This window comes from Labrus bergylta, chromosome 3 (assembly GCF_963930695.1).
Source record: "Labrus bergylta chromosome 3, fLabBer1.1, whole genome shotgun sequence".
NCBI lineage: Eukaryota > Metazoa > Chordata > Actinopteri > Labriformes > Labridae > Labrus > Labrus bergylta.
In genome coordinates this window covers 28902811-28927926 of record NC_089197.1, presented here as the reverse complement: position 1 = coordinate 28927926, position 25116 = coordinate 28902811, and the positions used below count along the sequence as shown (strand labels likewise).

General features: G+C 41.8%; 1 protein-coding gene across 1 annotated transcript in view; it reads right to left on the bottom strand.

Moving 5' to 3' along the window:
• kif26ba (kinesin family member 26Ba) overlaps positions 1-25116 on the bottom strand; it is an 83768-nt gene that overhangs the window by 8191 nt on the left and 50461 nt on the right. Inside the window, exons 6-25 of the mRNA XM_020639611.3 lie at positions 19802-20017; positions 18595-18688; positions 15144-15289; positions 14136-14252; positions 12637-12823; positions 11397-11595; positions 7683-7854; positions 6657-6989; positions 6369-6560; positions 5958-6096; positions 5429-5660; positions 5219-5320; positions 4963-5093; positions 4452-4631; positions 3996-4312; positions 2804-3488; positions 1513-2456; positions 1053-1303; positions 527-676; positions 214-428 (exon numbers count right to left, since the gene is read on the bottom strand). Of these exons, the coding sequence (XP_020495267.2) occupies positions 214-428; positions 527-676; positions 1053-1303; positions 1513-2456; positions 2804-3488; positions 3996-4312; positions 4452-4631; positions 4963-5093; positions 5219-5320; positions 5429-5660; positions 5958-6096; positions 6369-6560; positions 6657-6989; positions 7683-7854; positions 11397-11595; positions 12637-12823; positions 14136-14252; positions 15144-15289; positions 18595-18688; positions 19802-20017 (5002 nt within the window). The remainder of the gene's footprint in view (positions 1-213; positions 429-526; positions 677-1052; positions 1304-1512; positions 2457-2803; positions 3489-3995; positions 4313-4451; positions 4632-4962; positions 5094-5218; positions 5321-5428; positions 5661-5957; positions 6097-6368; positions 6561-6656; positions 6990-7682; positions 7855-11396; positions 11596-12636; positions 12824-14135; positions 14253-15143; positions 15290-18594; positions 18689-19801; positions 20018-25116) is intronic.

Sequence of the window (25116 nt, the reverse complement as noted above, 5' to 3'; positions counted from 1 at the left end):
GATAAACAGTAAAACGGTAAATGTTTTATACCTCAGTGAAAGGAGTAACTTTAGGTAGAATTGCTTCCCTAAGGGCACTTTAACAAGTGGAGAGTAAAAACCACAACGTGATGGTCAACCAGCTTTACCTCCTGAGCCACAGCTGACCCCCATTCTCCCTCCTTCATACTCAATTCATTTCAGGAATAGCTTAAATGTGTAAAAAATGAGGACCTGTGTTGCTCCTGCTCTTCTTGCTGCTCTTGGAGCTCCGTCTGGAGGAGGTGGTGGCTGAGCTGTGCTCACTGAGGGAGTCCTGAGCGGAGGAGGTACTTCCTGTGTTCTCGCTGCTGTCTCTCAGCATGCTCTCATAGCCGCTGCTGCCTCCACTGTGGTAAAACAAGGCTGTTTTTCCCATGGCAGGGGGGAGCTCGCCACTCAGTACGCTGCTGTTAGAGGCAATGTTGATTCAGAGTTGAAGGCAAAACATTTATATACGTATATATATATTCAACTTTTTTATTTCCCAGTAAACTTGAGGTTTTACCTGTTGTCACTGGCATGTCCGCTGCTGCAGCGGTGTGGTTTTCTGGGAGCTGTGATCTTGCTGTAGGGAGAGGGAAGCGTTTGGACCACTGTTGCTCTCTCCTCCACCTGACTTCCTCCACCTCCACTTCCTGGTGCTGCTCCCCCTCCACTGAGAGCAGGGAAATAGTTTAAAAAAGTTTAAACCATAATAAACAGATTATTTTTCAAGTATGTTTTAATGTAATTTCTCTATTCTGACATAATTGATGAGGAAAAACTGCTGACTTTACAGTTTGAATTTTACGCCAACAGGATTCCCAAACATCACAAATAGTGTTGCTGGCTTAGATATTATTGGTTTTATTACATAACAAATGAATGGTGTCTACCACTCAGAATCCTGGTTGCTGATCATACTTATCATTGTGTAATTAAGTACATTCATATGAAAGGCTCTATGAGGCTTGCACTTGTGTGAATATCTTGTTTAGGACATTCAAATATATGCCTGAACTTTAAAACCAAACAAAGTCTAACTGACTGACCTTGCTCCTCCAGTTCCTCTTTCCTCTCCTGGATCCGTGCCTCCTCCTTGGGCATGACTCCTGGAACGGGGGCCTGCACTTCCCTGGAGGAGCTCTGAGATCCGACCGTTTACAGCCCTGAGAGGCAACTTGGCAGCCAGGCTTCCCCCTCGACTGCGGCTTAAAGACTGGGTAGACCAGGATCCCGGGGCGGGTCCCTGCTGCTGCTGCTGCTGCTGCTGCTGCACCGGGCCCTGGACTGAACTCTGGGGCTGAGGAAACAGTCAAGGTTAGGGTTGATGTAAGGAAAAAAGGAGGGCATGACAGCTTGAGTGTCTTGCATTTAATAATAAATTGATTTGTTTGTTCTTGTGTAAAACACAAAGGAAGGTTTGATACTGGTTTAAATTAAATCTGATGAGGGAAGACATGCATCTTCCAGGTGTTAAAAGTGTGTTTAATAACAGTAGGGAATTCCTACCTTTCCATTTGGAGGGAGGCTGGAGCTGCGGCTGGCAGCTTGGCTCAAAGACTTAGTGGAGAAGCTGAGGGTCTTGGTGCTGGAGGTAGACAGGCTCCTGGCTTTGGGGCTGCTGGTCATCAGCAGCTTACTGACTGCTGAAATTTTTGACTGGCTGCTGGTTTTGGCGGGTGACTGTGGAGCACTGCTTGGACCAGGACTGGCACTTAAAGTGGGGCTGCTGGGGTTTCCAGTAGGAGAAGAGACTGATCCAGCACGTGTCAGGCTGCGCCCTGTACGAGGCATAGTGCTGTCCCCCCTCACTCCTCCTCCACCTCCTCCTCTCAGGCTGCCCCCCCTCTCCAGAGAAAAGCAGTCATAGTGGTGGGAACCGCTGTTGGAGTTGTGGACCCGACCCAGAGAGTTGGTCCTGTTTGCAAGCTGTTCCAACTTGGCGCTGAAAAGTCTGCTGCTGTCAATGTTGGAGCCTTGTTGTCTGGTGACACCTGCGGGGCCACATCCAGACACCCCAGCATCATCTGTTGAGCTCAGTGATGATACTCCGTGGTTGAGCTGGTGGAGAGGGCTGGCTGCCCTGTTTCTCTGGTCCAGGCTGGACTTCCGTACGGGCGGCAGAGGTGGGATTCCCCCCTTCTTGTTGGAGAAGAAGCCCTGTTTGCCTGTTGATCCGCGGCGATCGAGTGTGGCGCGGGGACTGCAGGGAGTTGAAGTTGTGACGCCAAGATTACGGTACTCATTTCCATTGTCTAAGCCGTCGTGGCGGTTGATACGGTGCCAGCCGCGGGGTAGACTGGCAGTGCGATGGATATCTGGGCTGTAGATACTAGTCAGGCAGTCTCCCTGGGCAACAACAGCCACCATCTCACAGCCGTCTACTACTCGCTTAAAGGAATCTGGAGACGACACAACCTCCCCCCCTGAACTGGAGCTGCCGTGATCCCCACCTGATGAAGGAACCATAGAAAATAAGAAAAACATAGTATATTATAGTAGTTATACTAAAATACAAAACACTTTGAATTGAAAAAAAACCCCTGAAAACTTTGTTATTTCACAAAAATAATTGAACAAATATTTATTCCTTGAGTCTTCATATGGAATTGAAAAACTTTGTTGGCCATAAAGAAACATTTTAAAATGGAATTTGAAGCGGCCTTGTGTGTAGCAAGTCAAATATATATTACTAGCATGACCAGTAAAAATAAATGAAGTGGTTATGAGTTTGTGCAAATTTGCCTGGGTAGATCTTTCGTTCCAGCTGGATATATTATCTGATTCTGACCCCGCTCACCTTCTCTGCAGAAGCTCCGCTGGTCCCCCATCACACCTCCATTCTGGCTCTTTGGCTGCTCCGACTCCCTCTTCCCGGGCTTCACCTCACACACAAACTCCTTAGACTTGACCTCCTCCCCACCACGCTTCAACCAGGGGTCTTCAAAGCTCATCTCACTGGAAATAGAAGCTAAATGTGTTGTGTTAAATTTGCCATGGTCTTTTATTAAGCTGGTCTTTGTGGGAGAAGAGAGGCTGGTTGGTTCCTGTATAAGCATGGGTTTGACCACCACACATGGGTGCACACTGATGGTGGTTTTGAAGGGAGACAGGTTACCAGGTCCTGTTAGAATCTGGATGTTAGTCTTAGCCATGGATGGAGGCATTTTCCTCAGCCTGTCTTTGGTTGGAGTTCCTTTGTCACTTCCGGTTTCTGACAGCACCACCTCTCCTTCCACACTTCCTCTCCTTGGGCTGCCACAGCCGTCATAAAGTCCAAGCCCCTCCACCCCGAACGAAAGGTTGGGTTCAGGTTCAGCAAGGGCCTCCCCTTGCTGGCTCTGAGACTGACTGAAGCTGTGTAGAGACTGGTCGCCTTCACTGCACATGCTCAGATCACTCATCCAGGAAGAGATGGGTGAGCCACAGCCGGACATCACTGATGCTAGGGCCTCACCTTCTATTCGCAGCTTAGCCATCGCCACCTACAACAGGAGACAATCCGTTTAGGTGTGCCAGTAATACTGCAGAAGTAGTTGTGTTGGTGGAGCCAAATGAAAGATAAAATAAACAAATAATAAAAATCTGTTGTTGAACATTATATATGCTGCTTACAGAACTATTGTATTTAATCAATAGAAGACTTGAGGTCTATTGTACAGCATGTTAGAGAATTTTAGTGCAGTGATCATTTTCAAAACCCAACCGTATCACAGCTGTTCTGATATTCAGTACAACAGCATTCCCAATTATTTCATATTTCCTATATTACAATTCTTCAACACAGCACACTGAATGTGATATAATTGTATCCACTCTGATTATGTGAAACATTAAACGGAAAAAAAAGGATTATTAGGTTTATAATCCACTGTAATGAACTTACTGCGTCAATAAGCCAATCAGACAATGGGTATTATGAGACAGATTTTCCCATCAGTGTTCAGACATGCATTCAGTTCTTATGCTTTCATTAAAAGCTCCTCACTAACCTCTGCCATGGCAACAACCTCTGTAACCCCTGAGGTTGTCACAGGACCTGCAGGCATGTGATAATCCCTCACAGCTCCGTCCTCTGCAGCCCCACTGATGATGCAGACAGCCTCGGAGCCTGAGGCCAGGTCTGTGACAGAGCAGCAGTTGCTGTTGAAGCTGACAATGCTCATTGGACCACAGGTCAGACCCTGAGACTCCATGAGAGCTGTTATGCTGAGGTTCTCCTCACCTCCAGAGGCCACAGTGTAAACCAGCTCATCCTCCACATGTGAGAGAGGTCCAACTGTAGCTACAGCTACAGCCGGCCCGCAGGCTGCAGGGAAGCAGAGTGTGAGTTGTTCTATTCCTGTCCATTTTTGTTCAGTATTTATTTGTCTACATATTTTTTGCACATGACTCATATCACTTAATTTGCCTTGTGCAAAAATAGTTGTGTTTTTCTGCAAACTCACCATCCCTGTGTGTATCCAATGGAATGGGGGGGACATCATCGTCACAGAGAGTCTCTGCTGAGCCCAGGCTGGCAGACATAGATGGAGTCGGCTCTTTGATTTGTGGGCTCATGCCCACAGGAGAAGTCCTGGACAGCACAGACTCAGTGGAGGACCGACCGCTGTCTGCAGCCAAACTGTCTGCACAATCACAAATACATATTTTTTTTGCATATCATACTATATTTGCATATCTTGTGTTATTTAGATTTGCATATATTCTGTTATTTGGATTTTGGATTAATATGATGAGCTACTTGGCTCATCATATTAATTAAGCAATCAACTCAATTAACTATGGATGGGATGGACTCATTGCAGTACAAATCTATTTGCGCCATGATTTAAGTTTCAAAATGAGAACAAGCTTCATATTTTAAGTGGGTAGTTAAGAGTTACATTTATCAACATAACTATCAAACATGAATTAAAAGCATATTTTTAAATCATAAACATGCTGTAGGATACATACTGTCTGATGTCAGCGCCTCTGTGATCTGCTGGCCTTCCTGAGCCAGAGTGTGCGAGGACAGAGGGGGTGTTGCCGGCATCACACCTTTTTGTGTGTAAACTTTACACCGCTGGGACGGAGAGGATGGAGGCCTGAGGAGGAATACAAGGGTCTAACATTAAGCTGCTATACCTAATCTACACATTTTACAAATTCCTAGAGTAATATTGGATGATTAGCAAGAAATTTCTTTTTTTACATTTTGTTAAAGCTTTACCTGTAGTCTGAGGTTTTTGTCAAACTGGCGATGCCGAGGCGAGGTGATCCTAGTGGGCGTGCCTTCCCATCAGTGTTGCTGCACGCATTCAGACTCTCAGGGCTGTTCAGACGGACAATAAAGGTCACATAACATCAAATCAAGTCGAATATACTCAAATGACTAATAGCAAAGTACTGCCCCTAAATCAAACCCAAAGTGCAGCCTTGCCTGTCATGCAGATTTGAGCTCTTTGCCCTGTGCAGTGCGTTGGAGGTGATGCAGTTACTTCCTGTGATGCTCCTTGTACTAGTGACTATAGTGGAACCAGAACTCTGAGTCAGGTTGTGGATCATGGTCCCTGCCAGCTCAGCCTCCTCCACCACCTCGTTGATCTCTTGAAGTTGCTGGTCATTGGTCCTCCTGGACGACTGCACTGCACTTCCTACACAACCTGCAGAGCCTGTGGGATGTTCGACATCGGACATACATTGTTTGCAACAACTGTAGTAAACAACTTGATCAGATGTTGAAATACAGAACTACAACTGTAAAACTGGTCAAATGAAGTCTTAAAAATAAGTTTTTGTTCTGATTCTTTTTGTTTTTTTTAAAACGTTTATTTTTGGGCCTTTTGTGCCTTTAATGGAGAGATAGGACAGTGTATAGAGCCACTGAGCGCCCGTTCTGAAACTTTTTCCCCATTTTTTTTAAAATGAAGGAAACAAGTCATTTACAGCTTATGAAGTCACTAACGTACCTGTGATGGTTTCTTTATCCAATGCCGAAGCAGAGCTGGGAGCAGAGGGAGAAGAGTTTGGGACAGGTGAAGAAGGACACTGGTCTTGTTTGGCACCTTGTTTGTTTGCTGGAACCTCTTCAAAGGGGAATTTCGCCACCTGAAAAAGAAGACAGATGATGATGAATCTCTGTTTTTCATATGGGAATGCCATGGATGGTGTGATTGGATCTCTATAGTTAATACTCCACATATGTCCCTTTATTTTATAATAAAAGCAAAGAGTTATTCAAGAGAAGATTAGTGGTGTTGGATGAGAATAAATAATAATCTCAGCTGCACACAACATAAAAAGCTGAAGAACAAGTTGCTGCGCAAACATTTCTTTTAATTGTAAATAGTGTTTTCCTTTATATGATAAACTCTTGTCACCTCCTCGCTGCCATCGATGCAGTCCAGTCTCTCCTGCAGCTCAGCAAAGGTGTTGCACTTGAGGCACTCAGCCGCTTCCTCTGGGACGGGGGCCAATGGCTGTCCGAGCAGTGGCTGTCCGAGCAATGACTGAGCAGGCTGAGGGAGGGGCTGAGTAGGGGCACTTGGCTGCTCCTCAGGCTGAGACTGCACCTGTAAGAACAAATATCAGATGGCAGTGAGAAGACATCTCATGTAGTACAAGTCTCCATCTTATCCCTGCTGATTGTTTGAATCTTTTTAAATGACCTTGTTCTGTGATCCGCCTGCCTGACTTTGAGCTTGATGCTGCTCTGATGTTTTGCCTCTGAGCAGAGCAGGAATGATGGGTACGAACTCCGGCGGTCCCTCATTGTCCGTCAGTTCTCTATCTGACACCGCAGCCCCGTTTGGGCCCACGTAGATAACCGTGTCACACGACTGCTCGCTGCTCGAGTATTCGTCAGGGTCGCTGGACAGCCTTAACAATTGAAGGTCGGAGTCAGCATCGCCACGGTGATGGAAAGGTCGCAGATGGGTAGGGCGCCGCATGCGACCCTCCTCGCAGGAGCTCTCTCCTCCAGATGAGCTGGAGGTGTATTGCTGAGGAAAGGAAGAGACAGACGAGGATGAGGCAGAGTTGGGCGGTGAGAGAGAAAATGCAGAGAGAGATTTTTTTTTTTTTTATAATTTAATTGACAGTTAGAGGCAGGAGAGAGAGGGAAGAGTGAGAAAATCACACACATCTATAAGGATCATGCACCTGAGCCATGTTACAAAACAGTTTGGAGATAAGAACTGTAATTTAATTTAGTTTAGACTTTTTCTATTACAGACCCGCATTGGAGGTTTCTCATGACTACATCTCTCTCCAGTTGGAGATTTATATTTATAGCTCTTAAGACATCACCCCTTTTCCTCCTTTTTTAAAGAAGTGAGCATGAGAAGTGAAAGGTGGTAGTGTTAGCAGCACCTCAGGCTCATGTGGTGATTGAAACGGAGTGGAGGCAATAGATGTATAATGTTTGGAGCACAATCTTTTCATTATTTCTAGTTTTCTGCAGTAAGTTAAACAAAACTAAGATTTTCCCATGACTTACACAAATGAAACATTATGCAGAGCAATGTCCAGCAAATGTGCAGGATGAATGTGTTTCAAGATTTGGACACTAATTAAAAGTCAGTTATAAATCTTACCAGTAGTTTTCATTATCTTTATCTGAACTTAATGTACCTAAAGTTTGAGAGTTATCAGATCACATTTTAATCAAGCATCATGGTTTAATTCAAACTCACCACGGTCACTTTAGTTTTCTTCTTTTTCATGCGGAGCACTCGGGAAGCGATCTGGATGGTGGAGAGCGTTTCTGAGAAATCTCTGGGTGAGGCGGAGATGTGAGCAATCATGGTGGTCCGGCAGTTCATGTTGCCTAGCGACTCCCTTAGCAACATGGTCAGCTTGCTTTCCCTGGTAACACACATACAGCGAGATGTGAGCGCTTAAGACCCGCTGTAAATGCACATAGTCACTCAAAAGTGTGACAAAAAGTGGTGGATTTTCCAGCAGACGCCCACACGTCTCAAATTTGACAAAGGCTTATTCATAGCTCATCCTTGGCGCTCAACAATTTCCACAAGTTGGAGCAAATGGTGTTACATATTAATATTAAGAAGCTAAAGCAAAGTTAATTGTAATTATTGATTATGTTTATAAATAAGTGCTTTTATAACACATGAAAGGTTTGTACTCCGGGCTAAAGCTAACAAAGTTTTAAAAGAAGCTCTCTCAATATTATGTAGTCTAATATTGGGAGATGGTCTACATCTCACAGAGATTATAATAGCAGATGGGAGAGTTAAAGTAGGCTGTGTGTTTAAGAAAAGACTTTCTCCTGGGTGGGCCGCTGCAATCATTCACAGCCTGTGTGTGTGTGTGTGTGTGTGTGTGTGTGTGTGTGTGTGTGTGTGTGTGTGTGTGTGTGTGTGTGTATATATGTATATATGTGTGTGTTAAGGCCTGCAGGCTGACAGTGAGTAAAGCTCCTCTGTGGCCCGATGCCTCACGCTGCTGTCCCCCTTTTCTAAAAACACAGCCTGCAGGCTTGTCTCACACACACATATGTGTACATTCCCATGCACACACGCACAGTATGCACACACTTCTATCTTGACCTCCTCCTTCTTGTCGATGCTGTACTGTTCTCCTCTCATTTCTTCTCTCTCTGTGCGCCGCCTCAGGCTTTAACAAACCCTTTCCTCTCTGCCTCAGTCTCTCTCTATCTCTGAATATCTCTGCCTGAGATTAAAGTAGGTAAATGCATGAGTCATGAAGTATTCATTTGCATGTTAATTCAGACTGTGCTAGATTCATTAGATTTTTTTTCTAGGAAGAGCTACAAAGGTTAATATGACGCTCTTTATGATTAAAACTAGCCTGTCATTTTTGCACATTTGAATTCCTATATCACTATCATTAAGAGAAACAAGAAGCCACATTACTAAAGGCCGGGTATACACTGTACGGTTTCAGGACAGTTTTTAAATCGTACATCTGGTTTTGAAGTCGGACCGAATTTCAGTCGATTGTGCTTGGTCGGTCGTAAAGAGTACTCTGAGGCACAACGGCTGATCACAGCCCGATCAGCTGCTCCCGGCCGGTCGGCTGATTTTCTGGCATGTTTGATATTTGTGATGTACGACTGCGCAGCGATTCCATGACAAATTGACAGGCAGTGTCCAAAATTACCATAGCAACAGCAACTATGCCTGTTTAGTCTGTCTTCTCCCTTGGGTCATGTTAGAAACATTGGCAGGAAATGTCTGCAGATCACCAGCTGACAGGTTTTATATGTTATGATTTAGTTACTTGTGTTTTTAACGATGAAGAGTGTGTGTGTGTGTGAAGAGAGTGATTGATAGTCCTGATTGCCCTTGTACAGTGTGAACTCAATCCGGTTGAACATCGTGAGTTTAAGTCATGGGTCATAAACAATTCAGTTATACAGTGTGAGAGGACATTCTGCCACAGATACAAGTGTACAGCGTTTAAACCAGGGGTAAGGAATAGTTTGTTTGCAAATTTTTGGCATTACCAGGATTGCTCTTGCATTGCAAATATTAAGAAATTTGGCATATTGGAGATTACAGCTAAATTTGTCCCTGACTTGTCTCTTTTGACAGAGGCTGCAGACAGTTCAGGAATGAAGGTGGCAGTGGGATCAGGGAGCTGTATGACTGAAGAGGGACCTTGCCAGGAGAGCGATACAGCAAACCAGATGGCAAGTGGTCTAATTTTGGACAAGGAGCTGAACAGAGTCCCTGAAGAGTAAATGTGTGCAGAGCCTCTAAATCTACATTAGCATGTTGTGTCTGAAACATGGGTACAGCAACACTGTCTGGCATCATGTCGAGAGGATTGGATCCAAGTTGTTGATTTGGTGGTGACAGACGACTGTCTGCACATTTTTCGTGAACTTGGTTGCTACATATGTCCATTGTGTTACTCATAATCTGCCATAAAATCGCTTGTTACCTAGCAACAGCACTGAAACGCGACAGGGATTAAAGAGCAGGATTGGAACACATCCCAAAAGTAATGAAGCACTGACAGACCGGTTGAGCCTTTAAGTGGGAAGAAATTAATGAAACAGAGTTCTTGCATGCAAACTAGATTCAAACAATTCCTCATTTTTGTGAAAGATTTGTGATCTCCAGATGCTTACATTTTGACATGTATATTCCATATAAGGGGTGAATGTTTGCTTTTTGAGTTAATATTAATAACCATGACTCTCTGGTCTCTACTTTTTTTGTCCATATCTGGACCTGCTGTTTATTTTGTTTCTCATGGTTTCCTACTCAATCCTTTGACAGTATGATGACTACTTCTGTTTCTTACAAGCAAAGGATATTGATCATTCAGCTTAGGCTCCAAAACACCGACAGCCACTTCGAACTCATTTATTGCTATTAGCCAGTCTAACTGACTACAGCCCCACAGTGGCAGCTCCCACTCGTCTCCACAGATTGTCACGTTTGCTTCAATGTGCTCTGTAACCTCTGCTCAGTGATTCTGTGACTTCTTCTTGGTCTTTGGTTTGAGAGAAGTGGCAGTAACACAGCATCTTTGTTAAACCAGTCCAAATCCCCAACAGCCATGCCAGATGAGACTGAGCAGAACGTAGCATGCAGCTTCAGTGATAGCTTGCAGGCTGTTTTGGAATGTAAATGCAAAAGCTGGTGATTAAATTACGCTAACTCAACGCGAAGCACAGAGATACAGCCCTGAAGGAGAAGAGCAATTAAACAGAGAGAAAGGTGAAATGGGGGCAATATCAGTTTGTTCAAAAAACTGTACATGCTCATTAGTGCATAGGCTTACTTAACTTTATTAAAGAAATTACCATGTTTTCTTTATCATGTGCTGCCATTCACTACCCGCTTACTGCTTACCTCTTACTACAGTGCCCCCTGTATTTTCTCTCTCTCCCTCCCTCTGTGTGCCACGCTCTCTCTTTCCCTCCCTCTCTCCTCTTTCTCCTCTTTCTCTTCTTTGCTCTCATTGCCAGTCAGTTAAGCAGCAAAGTGAAAATGATGAATATGTAACAGCAGCTGTTGTTGTTTATAGCATTAAGTCCCTGAAACCTAAAACAACTTGAGGGATCTCACAGTCTTTTCTCCATTTCCTTCTCAAACTCAGAAAACAGACTTATTTCCTCCTCATGTCATCCTTCACTCCTCTCCTCTTTTCTCTTCCTACCTGAACCTCTGCTCTCTTCTCCTCCCCTCCTCTCCTCTCCTCTCCTCCCCTCCTCTCCCCTCTTCTCCTCTCCCCTCCCCTACCCTCCTCTCCTCTCCTCTCCTCTCCTCTCCTCTCCTCTCCTCTCCTCTCCTCTCCTCTCCTCTCCTTTCCTCCCTCCCCTCCCCTCCCCTCTCCTCTCCTCTCCTCTCCCCTCCCCTCCTCTCCTCTCCTCTCCTCTCAAACACACACATTGGCAGACACCACCTTACTTGTATGGGATGTGTTTGCTCCCGTTGACCAGGGCCAGGATCACGTTTCCGAGGGCAGACAGAGAGAGGCACAGAGGGGCCGAGCTGGGTGAAGAGTTTTCCCTGCCTTTCCCGCCACTCCCTCCTCCTACTCCCCCAAGTACTTTCACATCACAGCTGCCAAGGTCCAGCAGGTGGAGGCGACTGCGCCCTCCTGACACTGACGAAGTTGACAAAATAGGTCAAAAAATAAGTGGAAGAAGAAAGAAGAGAAGAAAGTAAGAGAAACAGGGGTAAATACATGTAGTAGAATACATTAAATGAAACATTCCAGTTAATTTTAGCTTAGCAAGTCTAATTTTTAGACTTTTACACTCTTTTACACTCAATGTAGAGGTTGTTGTGATATTTTAAGGAGAACAGACCAAAAAGAATGTATTCCACTAAATGTGCACCTTAGTTATTTATATTTTCAAATATTTATATTTCAAAAATTATTCACAAGAATCAGTACTAACATGTTCACAGACTGAAGCTTGACTTCAGAATCCATTTTTTTTTTTCCTTAATAGAATTCTGTAGCCGAGTAAGAGGACAACTCCTGGTGAAAACACGTTTTACTTGTTTTTGCCATTCACAAGCATCTTCACTGCCTCCATGTGATATATGTGTTTTAAATGCTCGTGTACATGCACACAAACATTTCTGCTTTGTTCTCTCACATATGCATGCAGCCTTTTGAGCACTAAAAGTGATTATTAGCTGTCATGCTTTGCTCAGCTTCATCTGTCACTTTCTCTCAAACACAAAAAAATAACTCCTATAGCCAGTAATGTATGTAGATATGTGTGCATTTGTGATGTAAATGTAAATTAATGTTAACACAGAGTCTATATATAACAGTTTGACAGGTTCACATACAAATGTGTCAACAATTCTCATGCTTAACTTATTTATTATTCATCATGGTGGCTTTAGGTAATGAATTGATCAGTCAATCATTATTGTTTATTTCTGTGGTGAAATCATATTTGATAGAACATAACATGTTTGTATACATCCTACAACGATTGACATTTGTACGACTCACTGCTGACACTGTGTTTTTTGGTAACGGGATTGCTAATAGTGAACAATCAGCAACAGTAGTGCAAGTGTAACTTATTAGTGTTACTTCATGAAAGGTAAACAATGACTACAGTAATTATTATAGATTGATAAAGGTAATGACAATACCAGTGAAAGAACAAAGAGTACTCACTCCCTCCTTTGCCCGTCTTTTCCATGCGATATTGGTATATGTGTAACGTAAACAGCATGTGTGAGTTCCTGTGTTCTTCTTCTGAGGTGTTGAGCCGCTGGCTGTTGTGGCGAGCTGCGATGGCTGCGTCCAGAAACCAGGCTGCCTTCTCTGGGGTCGGAGCTCGTAGTTCAGACTGGTTCTGTAGCTGGAAAACATGCACACAGAAAAACATGTGAAAACGTTCCTCATGGGCATTAAAAAAAATGGACAAAGAGCCAGAGAAGAGGAAGTTTAGTCTTTAGCTGAGGGGGGCTCGGTTTACCTGCCAAGAAGTGTTCAAACACAGATAATAATGTGCACAATGACGACCCTGCATGTACTGGAAGGACTGGCATATTGAGATAATGAATTTTCTAATTTGTCTGCAGGTATGCAAGACAGATAGAGCGTCGATGGAAGAGAGAGACAGTGTGTGTGTGTGTGTGTGTGTGTGTGTGTGTGTGTGTGTGTGTGTGTGTTTCTGCAGGATATCATTACTGATGAGATTATGTCAGATTAGTTAAGGATTACACAGATGTGTTTGAATCAGACCCTATAATCCTATAAACATATAGCTCTAGGCACCCCACCAAACACAAAAAACACACACACACACACACACACACACACACACACACACACGCACACACGCACACACTCTGTTATCTTGTTTTGTTTTGTTTTTTGCATCCACATTACATCCACACACTACAATGTTAAATATTTAAACTTCCATTGTTGTGAGATTGCTAATATAATAATAATAATAATAATGATAATAATAATAATAATAATGATAATAATAATAATAATAATATCACTGTCTGTTTTTCTTAGAATTCAAAACATTGATATTTCCAATGAAAAATAAATCAAAGCTCTGTGGCTGTGGTATGTTCCTGCAACCGCGCTCACCTGAGAACGTGTTTCGGCTGTGCACAGGGCACCCTGATGGCCACTTGTATTTCCTATCTCAATTATTAAGAAAAGTTCTCTCTGAAATTTTAATTGCAATGATGCAGCAGTCCTGTGTGGTCTTGCAGTTATGCTCTTCAGAGCGGATTGTTCAGTAAATATAAAACACAATAATGTCATTAATCAGTTAAAGGTACATTTAAAAAAGAAAAGACAAACAGACAAAAATACATGTTTTGTTTTTCTTCCTTACTTTGTGTCTTGTTCTTTGATTCTGAATTGGCAAGTCAAAGTCAGTACTCTCTATTTTTAGTTTAAAAGATGAATCAATGAGTCAGCTATTTCTAAACCTACTGTTTAAAAGGTGCTTATTTTAGAAGAACGGCATATTAAAGCTCTCACATTTCATCTGGGTGATTGTCTGTGCTTGTGCAGTTCTGCTCCTACTGAAGACAACAGAAACGGCCTAAGGCTAAAAAACACAAAGGTCTACGTCTTATCATTACGAGGTGTGAGGCTGTGCGTGCACTCAGTTGAAGGATTCCATGTGTTTGTGTGTGTACCTGCATGCCACAGATGGGGTCCTCACACAGGTAGACTCCAGGTGACTGTCCATCCTGTAGGCTTCCAGTAGCTACTTCAGATAGTAAGTCCTTTAAGTTCTCTTCTTTTCCCCAAACCTACACACACATAAACACACACACATACAGTACACACTAATTAATAGAAGAAACTTCTTGTTTTCAGTCAAAATAATTTTCCAACTACATCTCAGACTAAATCTTACAGGAAAATCTTTATTGATATTAAAGTTAAGAATCACAAAAATATGAGGCAAACAAGCTTTATAGTTGGTATCAGAAAAAAAAGCTCTAAAACAAGAAGTCCACTTCTCAAGATGGTGTGGGCATCGCCGATCTCAACTTATATTGACTGTCATCTGCCAAGCACAGCTCTTAATAATAGGTTTGAAACGTGTGAGTCATAATCAGAGGCTGAAGCAGAAGACCTGCCGTCTGAAAATATCATTTTCAAATTACTCTTCAATGGTGTGTGACAAAATGCTCTGTTATCCATAATATAGCATACACAAGCAATGTTAGCTCTGATGCCACTACTTGTTCTCAAGGCTATGACGCTAATTCTAAATAATGGCTCTGTAGCATTAACTAGTGTTATATTATTAAAGAGCTCAACTCCCCTGCCAACGCTCAACACCTGCTGCTGAAGAAAGATCATCATGGTGAGTACATCCAACTCCAGCATCAAGTCAGTAAACATTTGTGGTCATCAAAAGTTGGCCTGCAGGTGAGGCTAAAACCAGGTGTAAACAGCTAGCTAAGCATAACCACGCTTTATTCATAATCACGCTTTAGATCAGAAAACTTAACAGAAACAAAAGTCACATAGTTTTGAGTGTGATTGGAAGACATTTCTAATACTATGAGGTGCTTAATATTATGCACACATTTTAATTTCACTTTCTTCCTCAAATGTGTTCATCATGACTGGCAGATCTGTTTAACTCTGCAGGGAATGTTTCAAATGAAGGTCTCGTCTGTAACACTGACCTCGACTGCAGAGACTCGAACAGAGAAGCGTGCTCCTGTTTTTTCCTTCCTCTCGTTGATGAGCTTAAACAACCAGGAGATGGCACAGGGGATTATACCCAGAGTCTGCAGAGAGTCATCACGGCCGATCATCGTGTACGATTTACCTGAAAGAGACAGAGAGATGAAAGAGGGGAAGGGTGAACACCTAAAGATGGAGATATACATCATCAAAAGAGACTGCCATGGAAGTGTGTGTTTGAGTGCCTGAACATGCATGTGCGCATTGAGCCTCCAAATCTGTCCCTTTGAGACACAAGATGACAGTTTCCCATTTAATCCCACACACACACACACACACACACACACACCTGCTCCTGCTGTCAGGAGTTGGAGATCAAACACACACCTAAACAAAGCCATATGTCATCACTAACAATCACACTGACACGAGCACTTACAGAGAATCAGAGCACATCAAAAGCCTGACTCCAGTGATGCAGGGAGGAGAAATGTGCTCAGATTTGTTCAGAGGCAGGATGGGTTGCAGGTTGTCACTCACACTGTAACTTAACATTGTTCTCCCTGAGTGGTTCCTGTAGTGACTCAATTTATTTGTCAAAGCAAAGATGCATTTCATGACTTGTAAAAAAAAAAAAAAATCATAGAAAAATTAGGAGATTTGAGAAGCAAACATGCCCAACCTAAAAGTGAATACTACTTTAGTAGAGGTCAAATGAAACCTTTTATGGTTCTCTTAATGCACACACTGTCATGAAACCTCAAGAGGCTGTTAAAGAAATGCTAATGAGAGCATTCAATCTGACAACACACTGCTTTATAACAGCTTGTTTAATGCAACACTGGTCTTTCATTTTACTGATTAAACAGTTGATCTATTTTCATTTATTAAATAAGATGAGCTCTCTCAGTCATAATGGCTCCATGAAGTGTCACCGCAGTAACAACAGAGCTCTTGAATAACACTCTCTCTGAGTGTGAGTCTCAACTTAAACGAATCATGTGTGTGTGTGTTGATGTATGGCTCTACAATGTTTCCTGCTAGTATGACTCGCCCAGGCGTCAAGATATGGTCATCTATCTGACTCCTCCAACACAGTGATGAACACCACAAGCTGTAGGGCAGCATGTGTGTCCATGTCTGTGTCTTTGATGTATATTCCTGGTAATTGGTCTCATGGAGCAGAGCTGCCGATACCGTCAGAGAGATAGTGAATTATGTGCGAGAGTGTGCAATTGAGCAAGGCAGCGGTGTATCATCGGTTCAAAGACACACACTCACACACTCAGCATTAGCATCAGCATTATTAAAAGATGATCCATCTTAGGCCAATAATCGACAACAACATCCCTCAGACATGAATGCAAACTGGAGGATTAAACTATTTTCCTTAAATTCATCCATTTATTTCAGTTTTATTTGGACTTTAATTTAATTTTTCCCAATTTAATAAAAACCTGGTTGCTCTTTGTGAAAGTGTAAGTGTGTGTACATGAGTAGACTTTCTGTGTGTCTTCAGTGTCTACAGCCGAGGGCCACAGGGCTGAAGATAAATGTGTTAAGTGTTACAGTCCCCATTTTAATTATGAAAGAGGTAATACCGTTATAATGCAGCCTCATTAAGCTCCATGGCCCTAGGTGAGCTATATCACAAAGAATGATCTCATCTGCAGCAACAGCAGCAAGGACAGAGCGGCTCCATGGCATTACTAAAACAGTAAAACTGATTGAGAGCGCAAACTGTCTTTGATGGATTTCTCAGTCATATAAAGCACTTACGTTCTAAAGGCCAGAAGATTTTATCACACTTATCATCCCATCAAACACTGGTAATCAGAGGCATGTTTGGAGGCATATTAGTTCAAGTCATGGTCATGTTACACAGTAAGAAACAATGACACAGTCTGCATTTTCATCGGTCAAGATTGAAAGCTGAAAACATGAGAGCATTGAGAGAAACTTTAAACTGTGCTCGACAGGCTGTCTGTGTCGACACGTTGTGGAGTGTCTTTGAGAGCAGTGGTATATATGTGCATTAGGTTGATCCGTCAAACGAGGGCCTTATTAAGGGAGAAGGATAAAGGTTCTGCTCTCTGCAGAGTTATTCATTCTTCTATGTAATATGTGGGAAGCTTTAAAATGAAGCCTCATTTAAATGATTTTTTTTTTAGTTGAAATTGTTTCTCACTTTTATAGTTACCATCTTTCTTATTCCTAGTAAAAGCAACTATGAGGAACTTTTATCTCGTGTGGATTTTGGCGCCCCTTGTGGACAAAGCAGTTTGTCTTGTCTCTTTGTGGTGCTGTCCTGTACATGTGTAACTTTAGAAGTGTTCTCTGACAGAGAATACCATCCTGTGGTATGGTTTTCAGTGCCTTTTTATATGCCTTTTATTAGAGAATATACTTAACTGCTTTGAGAAGTGAATGGCTGTGAGACTTTTTTCACATATTGGTATAATTGTTCAACACACACACACAGACCCATAACAAAAATCATTAAAAGGTCATCCTTTTTTAAATGATTTACACACTTATTGTGCATCAACATAGCACCCCAAATGACTCTATATTTAATCTGATTTTGATATATTTGGTCCAAAAATATTTTACAGTCTGAAACAGCTGTTTAATTAAATATTTCCTTTTGGAATCTACACGACCCTATCTGGAGGTAAACTTGTTGAAACTTAACAAGTAATTGTCTGAATGCTTTTAGATTGTTCTTTTGTCTTTTCCTGGCAATCACTGAGTTACATAAATGAGCTGAAGAGTTTTTTTTTAAAAACATGCAATTTTTTTTCACTCAATAGCCAGCCGAAGAAGACCAAAATTATCTGACAATATTACATGTTTACCATGGAGTAAGATATGTTGTTTGCAGGTTTTAAGATCTAACTTAATTGTTCTTTGTTCAGATAGCTCCGTCCTTAACACTGGGTGGTCCCTGCTGAACTGCAGCATTTAAATTCTGTGCTCTGTCCTTTGCCTGTGGTTCAAGGGGACTTACACATTGGATGAAGATCACAAGCCAGGAAGGATAATGCTGCTTACATGTACAGGGATAAACACAACAGGGGCCGACCCAGGATTCAGGAAAAAAAAACCTGTGTGTGCATGTGTGTGTTTGTAGTGAGTCTTTGGTTGTGTATGTGGGTTGGGATATGTGGCAGTGTGCAGCAAGAGGTCCTGACCCTTTTTAAGACAGCTTCTCTAAAAACCATCCTCAGAGGGATTAGAGAGGGAGCAAAGACGAGGGAAACACAGACAGAGCAGACTGAGGATGCTTTCAGCCTCAGCAGACACTAATCCTCTTCTTTCTCCCTCTGATAGAAGAGAGCCAGAAAGACACGGCCGAGTGACACACTGTCAAACAAATGTTCAAAAGATGACTCACATGCCACACTTCCTATAATTTGCAGTCTGTGTGCATGTGTGTGAGAGTGTTACCGAGTTTGGAGTGTCCAAAGCAGAAGACACAGCCGTCTGCTCCATTCACCACCGACTGTATCACCTCAGCAACCGTCCCTGCGCACACCTCCGCCTAGCAACAGGCAGACAGAGAAGAAAGAAAAGAGATGAGGAAAATGGTCACAATCAGCATAAATACCTGAAGGTAAAGAGTTATTTGGGCAATCTGAGCATTGGTGAGGTTTTCTGAATGTTTCATGTGAATACATGTCTTTTTGATTGCCAACATGAGTGCACAGTAGATTCAAAAATAAGGACTCATTAGTGCCACTAATGCTGCATTCATGCTATTTCAACAGCATGGAAAGTATGAGATAGCATCCTGATATTTAAAATTAAAATTGTTTGTCAGTCTTTTTTTAATTCAAAGCATTTAGTCCCACCTTGTGATTTTCTTTTGAATCGGAAGTAACTTTTCTATTGAACATGTGTGGCTGATCACTACCTAGAGAAAATAATAGGCTACAAAAAAAACAGCATTCAGCTTGTTTTATGAAGTAAGAGTTTTTAAATAAGAGTTAGAGGATAAGATCAATACCACTCGTGTGTTTTTTCTAAGTTTGAATCAGGAACCAGGAGACAGTTAGCTTAGCATTAACACAGACGATCTATGAGATGCCTGAATATGTCCAGAGTCCTGTGAGCAATAGTTACAGTAACCTTAAAAATAAAACATACCTTTACCTGTTTATATATTCGTTACACAAGCAATAAGCTAAGAGTGGTTGATATAAAGTGTTGCACGCTGGAACTATTCCCTGGCTGGATGCAGAGACATCTGGCTACTGGTGGCTGGACTTTGAACAGAGCTGGGCTAGCTGTTTTCCTATGCTTCCAAACTGCTCAAATGTCCTAAGCTAAGTGGGTGCTGACTTAACAGACATGACAGTCAAGGTGTTTTTTCATTTAACTCTCAGCTTAAAAATTGTATTTCATTATTTCCCAAAATGTCTTTTTAGTTCTTAAATATGGGATTTCATTTTGATGTAAGTGCCAGAGTTAGTAACCAGTTTGTCAACACATATAACACACAACACAATAAAACTGCAAGCTTATCATGATGTGAATTATTCAAGCCTTTTGTGTTTCTTTGCAATCGTCTTTATTTAAGTGGTACATTAAAGACAGTTGTGAAGATCAAGATCATTAGGTCAAGATCAAATGTGAGTAGCTTGTTGTTTATTACCTGTGAAGCATCTGGAGGGAACGCCGCATCAAAGGTGAACATCTTTGGAGGGACCTGATTGGCTCCTAACCTTTTCTGGGAGGTGGTGCTTGGTGTGTGATTGGCTGAAGGATCCATGATGGTGATTTGTTTTTTCCTAGGATCAACTTTAAGGAAGGAACTGGACTCTGCTGCATTGGACTGAGACACTGGGCACACACGTACCATCACTTTCACCTGAGGGTAAGACAAAGAAAAAAAGATAATGTGGTCAATTTCAGCCAGGCTGCCGCTAAAATCGTCATGATTTCTTTATTCACACGTCTCACACATGTTCCTCCCAAGCAGGAGACTTTCCCTCGGAAGTGTGTGTGATTTGTGTGTGTGTGTGTGTGTGTGTGTGTGTGTGTGGGGGGGGGGGTCTCAGGTGGAAGGACATGTCATATTAAGAACTAAGGGAAAATGCAGAAGAAGCAACAGAGTTCCACACTATGATGACAATTTTGCTTTTATATCAATGCAATGTGTAGTTTGACTCGTGTTGTCAGTAAAAGACAACTACATAATGTGATGATGCTGCTTCTCCCTCTAGCACACTTTCCAAACACAGTTTCATCAGATGGCTCTTCAACATGAGTCTGGTTCTGCTTGTGGTTTCTGACTCCCAAAGGCAGTTTTTCCTCGCCACTCTAACTTTGCAAAATGTTGCCAAGAACTGAGCTCATGTTGAACAAAGAGTAATGTTGGGTCTTTGTTAATAATATAACAAGGTGTAAGGTCTGGACCTGCTCTTTTTGGAAAGTATCTTGAGATAACATTTGTAAAAAATTGGTGCGATATAAATAAAGATTGACTGATTGATTGATAAATGCCATCAACCCCTGAAGTTTCCTGAATATTTCATGCAGTGTTCACACATCAGCTCAGGCCTATATCTTCACACGGAAATGTTACTTGGGGGCTGTCAGGATAAAATCTGGGTGAAAACTTCAGCCAATTGCAATCACACATATTGCTCACCCAAAAATGTTGGAAAATAGTCAGGAGTCTTATGTCTTGAGTTGTCTTATGTCTATGAGTCTTATAGTGTGAAAGCACTATTACAAAATAAAAACAGATACTGATCTAAAAGTTAATAAATAAATACCCATATTTAAATTATTTATGCTACATGGCTGGCTCAAAGTGAATTAATTACATTTGTGGTTATTTGAATCAAGACTGCAACTAACAGGTACAGAAGACAGAATTCATTAATGCAAAATAAATGTAAGATATAACATAGTAATAGTATTGAAAAGGTGTGACTTTTTTTTCCTTTTTAAGCTTTGGTGATGTATTTGAATTCACATAGAAATAACTCATCAATTTGTTCAGTTTCGCGACTTGCTGCTTTGTCAAAAAGGCTTTTTTTTCTGCTCGCTCTACCGACCTAAACTTTTCCCTCTGAGTGAACCTCCCAAACTTGAATCTATGAAAAGATGGATTTTCAGAGGGATTTTTGCTGAAAGGCATGTGAACTCTTTTGCACCTTCCCTATGACACAAGACTCCCAAAGAGTCCCAGCATTCACTTTGTAAGTTTCTTTAAGGCTTACAAGAATAAGTACATGCTCTCTCTCTTACTCCCTCTGTGCACATCTTATTTACCTTAACTGCCCCCCTCTCTCCCTTTCTTCATCTACCTGTCACTCTCTGGTTATCTCTTTTTCTTTCTATCCTAAATCCCTTCTTTTTCCTCTCCTCACCCTCCTCTGTACATTCAGCTCGCTGACACATATCAAAAGCCTCAAGTGCAGGATTCCTGTTCCAGCTTTTTTCCCTCTACCTTTCCTCCCACTCCTGTCACAAACTGTTAGCAGCCGCAATTTAGCGCCTGACAGCTGCTGTTGTTTTCTTTGATATTAGAGACAGAAAACGCTGCGTCATCCAATCTGACTGAGCTCCAGAACATTTTAACATGTAAACAACAATTTATTAGTTAGAGCTAATTTTAAGTTGGAAGTTTCTTTCTAGCAGTTTATTATTGCTCTCTTTCTCCTCCTCTTGCTGATCTGGCTGAATACACATTTGTCTCTCTTTTTCTTTGATCTCTCACTGACTTTGTTATTCTTTTTTTTTCAGTACGTCTGTTTTCCCCTTTCCATGTTTGGCACTTACATTTTCTGCAGCTACATGCAACATGAAGAAAGATCTACAACAGATTTCCTCCTGTGACATTTGGGAGATTGGTTTGGTTAAAGCAGATGAATGGTTCAGCGTGTCAGGTGGATGAGTTCTTTATGGATTCACTTTAAACCCCACCAAATGTCTCGGCGTCTGATCTGAAGGCACCCTGATCATCTTATATACTTCATATTTACATTGTGACATTGAATGGATTCTGAAGCGTTCATGGATAGAAGAAGTCAACAGAGCGGCCTTTTTCACATGTTGTGTGTTCTTAGCTGGCTTGCTAACGTTAGCTTTGGAGTCTACTAGCTTAAAGTTGGTGTGCAACCACAGTTCTCAGGCCAGGTCTTCTGGAGAGCTTTGTACAGTCACAGAGAGAACTAGCAGCTGGATTATGAATAAATTCCTTCAGTTAGTAGGTCTGTCTATTTATTAAACCCAATGTCTTTATTTGATTTCTGAAGAAGTAGAGTGGGATTTTCTGGCACACCTTCACCAACCAAGGTGCATAAAGAGTGGAAGGCTTGAAGAGGTCAAAAAGCTCCAGCAACACTTGCAGTATGAAGAACAACTTTATTAACTTTATAGGACTAACGGGTTTCGGCTTGTGGCCTGCATGAGGGTCACCAAGAAACTTATTGCAAACATAATTTAAACAGGGCAAATGGTTTTGTACAGACTATTTTGAATAAAGCAGACAAACAACAGTAAATAAAAATGAATAAACACTGTTGGTGCTCTGTTGTTGCTGCTATAACTATAATGTGAATATTTTATTATGATTAATATGCAATGAAAACTCTGATTGGCTTTCATGGTACAGCATCAGCAGATTTGTTGCTCATGTTAAAGGTTTTGATCGAGAAGTGATTGTCATCTGCACATCTGCAAGAGATAGAAATAAATAGTCATCAGCTTACTGCAGATTGGAGCCAGAATGTCATTAGCGCGGATAGCGTGTCACTGCTTTTGCTCCAGTATGCTCCCTGTTATGAACCATTACCAGGCTGTGTGAAATCCAAAGCAGTGGTACTTCATGGTATATTGGCTCGAAAGCTTGAAATGCTGACAGCACAAACTACGGAGATTCTTTTGGACAAGCAAGTATCAGGCTGTCAGAGGAAAAGGGCTGAATGTCTGATGAACAGCAAAGCAGCTGACAGTATATAATACGCAGGCTGACAGGCAGAAGAAATGCAATTTCCCATCCTTACATTCATGATGTTACGGGTTGACACAAAATAAATATAAACATGTTTAGTTTTGGCCTTTGTGAGGGGGGGGGGGGCTCTGCGTATCCAGTTTTGCACTAAATCCTTGAAAGGACACAATGTATTGACCATTTCCTCTTATAGATCCAAACCCTGAATGCAGCATCTGTGCGTCACCTGCCTTTCTTTAATGCATGGTGGTAGAGCTTCTGAATGTTTAAGGATTTTGCAATGTGTATTTCAAAATAGGGTATCCTTTTGTCATCAGAGCTTTGAGGTGCCGAGCAGATGAAACAACTCTGTTTAAGCTGCTCCTGCGAGGAGAAAGAGGAGCAGAGCTATGGTGTCTGTTTGTGCTTGTTAGCACAGTTGAATCATTGTCTGAAGTGTGAATCTACACACTGCTTTTGGTTAAACACCATCATGGGATCATGAATCGCATTGTAATCCCTAAGACACTCCAAACAACACAGCACTCCAAGGATAGAGCAGTCACAGAAGGTGAGCTATAAACAATATCTATTTATTCGCAGACCCTTTAGCTCTATAGGCATGCAATCATAAATACCACTCTAATGTAGATGCTGAAGATAAACTTTTTAGAAATCCTCATGTTTGAAGAGTACGTCAAGTGCTGGAAACACAGATCATCTATAATACTGCTATGACATCAATAACAAATGTATGTCGGAGAGCATGTGAGGAATTTTTGGTTTGCATTATTGCTGTCCCCCTCTGTGGGCAGAGCAGTACTTCCTTGATGATCTTGTCCTGTGCATGCGCAAGTAGCATTCTCTGATGAAATGCAACCAGCTTTCCATTACTGTCAATTGTATCCCTCATTGTGATTTTTTGCTGTAGAAAACTCAAACAAATGCAGCTTGCTTTAATCTCCTCGTCTGAGACCGATGATAGGGCAGTGGTACAAAGCTTTGAAACTGAATATAGAGAAATCCCCTTTCTGCAGTGTTGGTTAGTCAAACAGTTCATTTACTTTGTTGTTCTTGAAGCTGGAGGCCAGGGTTCGACTGTGTCTGATAGGACTGTGTTTAACCTGTGGCTCCTTTTCCACATATCATTCCCCACTCTGTCTCTCTCATCCAGATTCCTGACTTTATCGACTGTCCTATCTGAATAAAGCCATGCAAAAAAATCGTATGAAAATAACATTAGTATTCATTTCAGACTTTTTGAGCTAAAAACTCCTCACAGGAGCATCAAGCACCTTTCTCTGAAATATGCCAAGAATTTTTTTTGGTTTCAAACAATTTAATATTTATTATTTCATGAAGTGAAACAATCAGGACAAGTCAAGTTATGAATAAACTCACCTAGAATGATAAGTGTTTTATAAAAATGAAAGCCCACCCACACACACCTATTAAACCAGATTAACAGGCTTTCCTTTGGTTGCATCGTTTAATGACCAAAGGCCATTTAAGAGAGTAAGCTCAATAAATAGTGTGAGTGAGTGTGTCTCTTTGTCTGAAGGTGTTTGTGTTACTGTCTCTTCGGATGAAGGTAATTGTGTGTGAGTGTGTACATTTTAAAGTGTGTATAAACTGAAACGCCACCTGAATACAATAAATATGTAACCATGGTGACATGGGAAAGCAGGGCTAGGTGAGTCTTCATGTCAGGTCAAGAGTTTTAAAGCACTACACAAATACACACACATGCTCACACTTAGATTTAGTGTAACGCCCTCTGCTGACCCCAATAAAAGAGCCCATCACATCAGTAAGAGCCTGGGGGAAGGATTGTACCGTTGCACGCTTTACAAGGCGTAACTCATAAAGGTTCTCCCCCATGAGAGCCCATTTCCTCTTCATGTTTGAGTGTGAAATCTAAGAGTCTGCATGTGTATTTCTGTGATGTACAAATGGGGCCATAATGTGTTTCATGTCAGTTTTTAAAGATATTGAGTGTTTATGTGAAATGGCAGGAGTCATTC